Here is a 7,020-nt window from a genome sequence, read left to right on the forward strand (position 1 = left end):
TCAGAAGAAAAGAGTTGATTTTGATGAGATATTCTCACAAGTGGTGAAGTATTCTTCCATAAGAGTAATATTGGGTCTAACAACAAGCCTAAACTTAGAAGTTGAACAACTTCATGTCAAAACAACTTTATTACATGGATACATCAAAGAAGAAATATATATGGAGCAACCAGGAGGTTATGAAGAACCATGCAAGGAACACTTAGTTATTCGTCTGAATAAGAGTTTATATAGTATGAGGCAAACCCCAAGACAATGGTACAAGAAGTTTGAATCATTCATGACCAAATACATTTTCAAGAAGACAATTGGTGATCATTGTGTATTCATTAAGAAGTATGAAGATGAAAACTTTATTATCCTCCTCTTATATGTTGATGATATGTTAATCATTGGGCGTGACAAGACCAAGATTAATGGTTTGAAGAAAGAATGTTTTAAGCAAGTCTTTTGCTATGAAAAACTTGGATCCTACAAAGCATATCCTTGGAATAAGGATAAACAAAGATCTTTCCAAGAAGTTGATATGGCTGTCACAAGAGAAGTACATCGAGAAAGTTCTCAAGAGATTCAACATGGATAAGGCAAAGTCTGTTAGTCTTCCACTTGTTGACATTTCAAGTTAACAACAATGCAATGTCCAACTAGTGATGAAGAAAGGAAAGAAATGAGCAGAATGCCTTATTTCTCTATAGTAGGAAGCCTAATGTATGTTATGATTTATATAAGATAAAAAATTGTCGATGCAGTTGGAGTTGTGAGTTGGTTCTTGTCCAATCCCGGTAAAGAGCATTATAATTCACTAAAGTGGCTATTGAGATATCTGAGGGGAACTACCAAAAGATGTTTATGTTTTGGTAATGAAGATCCTATGTTAGTAGGATACACAGATGCTAACATGGCTGGAGATGTAGATTCTAGAAAATCTACATCATCTTATCTAACAACCTTGTAGGGGGAGTTGTATCTTTGCAATCCAAGTTACAAAGATGTGTTGCATTATGAACAATTGAAGTAAAATATATTGCAGTATCTGAAGCTATAAAATAGATAAAATATATGAAAAACATATTGTGTTAGTTGAGTCACGTTCAAGATAGATATTGTGCACTGTGACAACCAAAGTACAATCCACCTAACTAAGAATCCTACATTTCATTCTCGGACAAAACATATTGATTATCGTTATCATTGAATACAAAATGCTTTGGAGGATGGTAAGTTGCAGCTAGAGAAAATTCATACAAATGACAACTGATCCGACATGATGACCAAGACAATTCCACTCAAGAAATTAGCAGATTGTTGTAGAGGTGCAGGACTGGTGATACCCGTCAATTAATTCAGGAATGGGGAGATTTGTTGAGAATCCTTCCTTATTGATGTGGAAACAAGACTAATGAATCTTGGTAGATGAATCATTGAATACATTCAATGATGGTTATTCCATGGTCTTGAAATTATTCCTTGACTCTTAAGAACTTTTAAGTCTAACTTAAAAAGTTGGAGTGTCACTTTTCAAGGTGTCTTGAAAAGTATGACAACAATTAATCATCCATTATGTCTTTATGATAGAACATTCCTTCCCTTTACTATATAAAGGAGACTTGTGAGGAAGAGATGAACAAGCAAGTGAGAAAGAACAACATAGAGAGAAAGTGAGAGAGTTTATATTCACATAGTGTGAGATTTGTATTCCTAGTGAGATACTAGAGAATTTGTATTTCTACATTTTTTTGGGTGAGATTGAGTGTTATCCTCTTAGTAAGAGAGAGTCAAATATTATAATCTTACTTTCTATAGTGGAAATATTTTATGGACTAGGTCTCGTGGTTGTTTCCTTCTCACATTGAATAAGTTTTTACATGTTAAAATTCTTGGTGTTATTATTCTACTATTCTCTATTTTCTTTATTCACTTGCCCCTTTCATAAATGCCCATTTTGCATCTCACAGAGGAGAGAAATTGATTCTGAATTTTCCAACAATAATACGCTTTTCTTCATGTCTCAAAATCTTTAAGGTTCCGTTTGCATATTAAGCTTTAGAGGGGAAAGAAGAAAAATAGAAGACTTTAAGTCATCTGACACTTATTTCATAACTCTGAAGCCTTACATTTTATTTTATTTCCCTCTAAAATCTAACTTACAAACAAACCTAAATGTTACAACTTAGCTTTGTGATATGAGGTCATGAGTAAAAGACTTAGCCTTGTGTTTATATATAGAGGACGTAGAGGCCATGTGAATAAAGCCTCGTGAGGAATTCAAATGATGCTAGGTGAGGTGAAGTTTTAATATCATTATGTTTGATGGGAAGGTATACATACGTGATGTATTATCTTAATGTATCATTAATATCATAGGAATTGATTGTTGACACTAATGTATCCTCTAGAATCTAGAGTGTGGACCTGAATTACTTATTGTTGAATTTTGGTTGGCACTGCTCATAGTTTTTTCATTATTTTCACCCATATGTGTATACACGTCTACATAGTTGGTTTATGTGAGTATTTAAAGACTTTTCAAATTTAATTACATATTTTATAATAAAATACGTATATTTAATTACATATTTTATAATAAAATACGTATATAATAATTTTATTATTATAGTTGGTCACTAAAATTTATTATAAAATATATATAATTTTAAAATAATAAAAAATATAATACATATATAATATTTAATTAAAAACTAAATTTATGAATATACAAGTAAATATGAACGAGATACTATGATACTCTCCTCGTCTTAAACTATTATAGTTAATATTCATTGCAAGTATTTTCACAAATACTCATTAGCATAAGTATACATGCTATCCCTAGTTGTACTAGTGCAACTAGTCATTCACTTTCTTGATTTTATTTTGATTTTGCCACAAAATAAATAATTTAAAGGGTTTAAGATCATGATTTATTTACCAATAAAACAACACAGTGATATAATATTCTATTACATCTCCATATATTATATTGTGTGAAAAGTTAAATTATTATGTGCATCACTTGTTGTATTAATTCCTTATCCATAACTAAGATATATGGTTGATGATTGTATAAAAAAAGAGAGTGTGATTTATTTCCTTCCAAAAAATGAATATTTCTTGAGTGAGGAGTGCAAAATGCAAATAATACAGACCCGGCCCAACAAAAAGACCCGATCCGATACCCACAAAAGCAACACGTTAATTTGACTATATAAAGCAAAAACCTGACCTAACCCTACGCCTCTCACTCTTCACTTCACCAATGGTGCGTATCTCCCTCACCATTTCTATTCCTTTAAAATGTTCTCGATCTTAATGTTCGTCTCTTTTTTTTCAATTGGAAATTACTCATCTTTGTTTTTTAATTTTCATATTACGAAGTCAAAAGGGATTAGGGTTTATAGTTATTATCATTAGGGTTTTGGTGTATTATATTTGGACGATTTATTCATTCATTCTGTAATGTAATTCAAATTCATTAGACAATAGCTGTTAACAGTTATTTTTGTTTTGGATTTGACAAAGGCATTTATCAAGGCTCAGAAGTCAAGGGCTTACTTCAAGAGGTATCAAGTTAAGTTCAAGAGAAGAAGAGGTATATCATAGTTTTTGTTTATCTCATTTCTTGTGATTATATATGATGTCAAATGTTCCCTTTGTTTATGATGTTATTGTTGGTTTTATTTGCTGAAAAAAATATGCAGATGGGAAGACTGATTACCGAGCTAGGATTCGGTTGATTAACCAGGATAAGAACAAGTATAACACCCCCAAATATCGCTTCGTTGTTCGATTTGTATCCTTCTGTTCAATGTTTGTTTTACTTGTGGTTTAGGTCGCAATATTTCATCCCCTCTTATATTAAGACATGATTTTATATGTTTACTATGTATTCATTATTTTATTTATTGATGAACAATGTTACTTGGTAGCTATGAAGGACCTATACGGGTACCAATATCAGATACAATACATATCCGATACATTTCCTTCAAAATGCAGGATACGATACGTACATATCTGAAATATGTATATAAAATCCATAAACATAATAGACATATAATTATTGTTTTGAAACTCCAAATAAGGAACATATTTTGTAGACATTAGGAAATTACAAAATGGAATTCATACTGTCGTAAGATAATCAATCTTGTTTAGTCGACGGTCAACATTACACATATGCATTTCCTATTAATTCTCTATGCAATACTCTTGTTTTGTTTTATTTCTCTTGCTACAAGTCCACTTGGTAGATTGCATATTATATTTCTCTCTTCTACTTAATTGATTGTGTTATGTCTTTCTCTCTTTTAAAATGCTATTGTGTGGTATTCTCGGTGTCTATTAGGTATCAGGAAAATACTTTAGGAGTATCGGAGAGTATTTGGAAAGTATCGGATTTATAAATAATTTTTTTTTTCAAAAATATAATTTCCATATGCTATGGATACGTATGGATAAAGTATCAGAGTATCAGTGTCAGATACATGTCGGAGACAAATATGTGAAAGTTATCGAAGTGTCGGTGCTTCATAGCTTGGTAGCAGTAAATTGTGCCTTTTGAAATCGTACTTTAATACTTTGAAGGGTGCTTTATTTTATGATGTTTCTCTATGAGTGTAAACCTTAATTTGTTATTAGACCAACAAGGACATCATCGCACAAATAACATCTGCTAGCATTGCTGGTGATCACGTCCTTGCTGCAGCTTATGCACATGAACTGCCACACTTCGGTCTTGAAGTGGGCCTTACAAACTATGCTGCAGGTATTTTGTTTATGAATGTTCACTCCACCCCTTATTCTCTCCTTTTATCTATACCATCAAGGCACTAACAATGTTGATTGAATGTCTTAAAATTTTATCCAGCTTACTGCACTGGGCTTCTTCTTGCCCGTAGAGTCCTTAAGACACTTGAATTGGATGAGGAGTACGAGGGGAATGTAGAGGTATTAATGGATGTGCTATACTCTCTCGCAAACATACATCACACAACACACCTATTTTATAAGCTAACTGGTCATATTGTTTTTATCAGGCTACTGGAGAGGATTTTTCAGTTGAACCTGCTGAAACCAGGAGGCCATTCCGTGCTCTCCTTGATGTTGGTCTTATTAGGACCACTACTGGCAATCGTGTTTTTGGTGCCCTTAAGGTACCCAAAGTTATATTGCAACAATTGGTGATGTCTTTTTATCATTTTCAATCTGGTGAAATTGAATTGTTGTGATGTTTTCCAGGGAGCTTTGGATGGGGGTTTGGATATTCCTCACAGTGACAAAAGGTTTGCTGGTTTTGATAAGGAGAAGAAGGAGCTGGACCCTGAGGTTCACCGCAAATATATTTTTGGTGGACATGTTGCCAACTACATTAAGGCATGAGCACATTTTTAGTAGTTCCTTGCTGGATTTTTTCTAGCCGTTTTGCCAAGTGTTTTCAAATATTCTTCTGACAAGTCAATTTTTATGCAGACCTTGATTGAAGATGAACCTGAGAAATATCAGTCACATTTTAGTGAATATATCAAGCGAGGAATTGAGGCCGATGGACTTGAGGCACTGTACAAAAAGGTTCATGCAGCCATTCGTGCAGATCCTACTGCAAAGAAGTCAGGGAAGCAGCCACCAAAGGAGCACAAGAGGTAATATATCATCATGTCACTTGTGAATCCAACCAGACTGTACAAGTATTTCCAAATGCATGTGTCTAATCACTCATTTGATTTCTGGCAAATTGATTTGTAACTGTTGTGAGAGGGGGCTATGTTTCTGCTTATCCATCTGTGCATTTATATATATATATATATACTGATATATGTTTTTGCCGTTAAAGCTTTGATTGGTAATTGTGCCTCAATACTTGCTGATTAAAACGAGAACCTAAGTGTATATTTCTGCAACTTTTTGGCAGATACAACCTGAAGAAGCTTACCTATGAGGAGAGGAAGAATAAGTTGATTGCACGCTTGCAAGCTCTGAACTCTGCTGCTGGAGCTGATGATGATGAGGATGAGGATGATGACTGAATGTTCATTACAGTTTCTTCGCCAATCAGCAAATTTAGAACTTAAATTTCATTTAGACAATCATTTTCTTGGAAATTTACTTTCTTGTACCGTTTATGTTCCATGTTACCAATTTTGCATACTGTTGAGTTACCCTTATTTTGTTCAATTTCTATTTAGACTTTTTATTGATTTCATGAACCAACATGTGACTTTATATCAAGTTTCAGTGGTATGTGGTTCTGTCTTGTTTGTATTAAACCTTTTTGTTTATCCTTCTTTACTCTTTAGCATCAAACGTTTACCTTTACATAGATGTCTATTACCCATTAGGACACGCGAGTGCCAATACAGAAGTCAAGTGAATTTAGGAAGTAGACTTCAAAAGTTGAGTCCACAGGTAGCCTTGTTAGTAAGAGTAGTGAATTAACATCTTCTCTAAGGTCCCTTTAATAAGATACTTATTGTAAATTTATATAATCTCCAAGGTGCTAGGATGCTGTTTTGCATATTGTGAAATACTTGAAGAATGGAGGCTCCTGGGTGAGGCACTGTGGTCATGGCCATTGTGAGGTACATTGTTTATCTGATACAAATTAGGCTCAGTAAAACATAAAATCACAATATCAGTTATACTCACTACACAACTTAAGTCCTTATAATCGAACCGCTATTCATATCACATCTAAACTTGTTTTCCAATGAATCAACATAACTTACCGTGCCAAAGGCTGATTTCTACCTAGTCATAGGTAAGCAATTAATGAACATTTTCAAAGCACTTTATTCAAGCAGAGTAGAGATAATATTGATAGGTCGGACCTTATCTTAGGCCTTAGGTGGCCATAAAGTCCCGCGAGTATAAAGTCCTTTTTACTATCAACTGCTAGTAATGGATGATGTAAGGCATTCTTGGATTTCAAATATTGCACAAGGTCAAATGTTAGTGTGTTCAATCTTTGAGAATCACAATTGTTACATCCTAAAAATGATTAGTTTCATTAGTCATTACTTATGA

General features: G+C 33.4%; 1 protein-coding gene across 1 annotated transcript; it reads left to right on the forward strand.

The window, feature by feature from the left end:
* Nucleotides 3,168-6,222, forward strand: LOC109356981 (60S ribosomal protein L5-like). Its single transcript, XM_019600646.1, has 9 exons — nucleotides 3,168-3,259; nucleotides 3,520-3,589; nucleotides 3,699-3,790; nucleotides 4,639-4,765; nucleotides 4,868-4,947; nucleotides 5,037-5,153; nucleotides 5,239-5,373; nucleotides 5,470-5,639; nucleotides 5,909-6,222. Exons 1-9 carry the CDS (start codon nucleotides 3,257-3,259, stop codon nucleotides 6,021-6,023), a joined length of 909 nt encoding a protein of 302 aa, XP_019456191.1. The 5' UTR covers nucleotides 3,168-3,256; the 3' UTR covers nucleotides 6,024-6,222.

This window comes from Lupinus angustifolius, chromosome LG09 (genome assembly GCF_001865875.1).
Source record: "Lupinus angustifolius cultivar Tanjil chromosome LG09, LupAngTanjil_v1.0, whole genome shotgun sequence".
Lineage (NCBI taxonomy): Eukaryota > Viridiplantae > Streptophyta > Magnoliopsida > Fabales > Fabaceae > Lupinus > Lupinus angustifolius.

Excerpts from the sequence above, each read along its gene's own strand:
- LOC109356981 (XM_019600646.1), top strand. Across the intron at positions 4,766-4,867 it reads CCTTACAAACTATGCTGCAG|CTTACTGCACTGGGCTTCTT; the intron begins GTATTTTGTTTA and ends AATTTTATCCAG. Across the intron at positions 5,640-5,908 it reads CCACCAAAGGAGCACAAGAG|ATACAACCTGAAGAAGCTTA; the intron begins GTAATATATCAT and ends ACTTTTTGGCAG.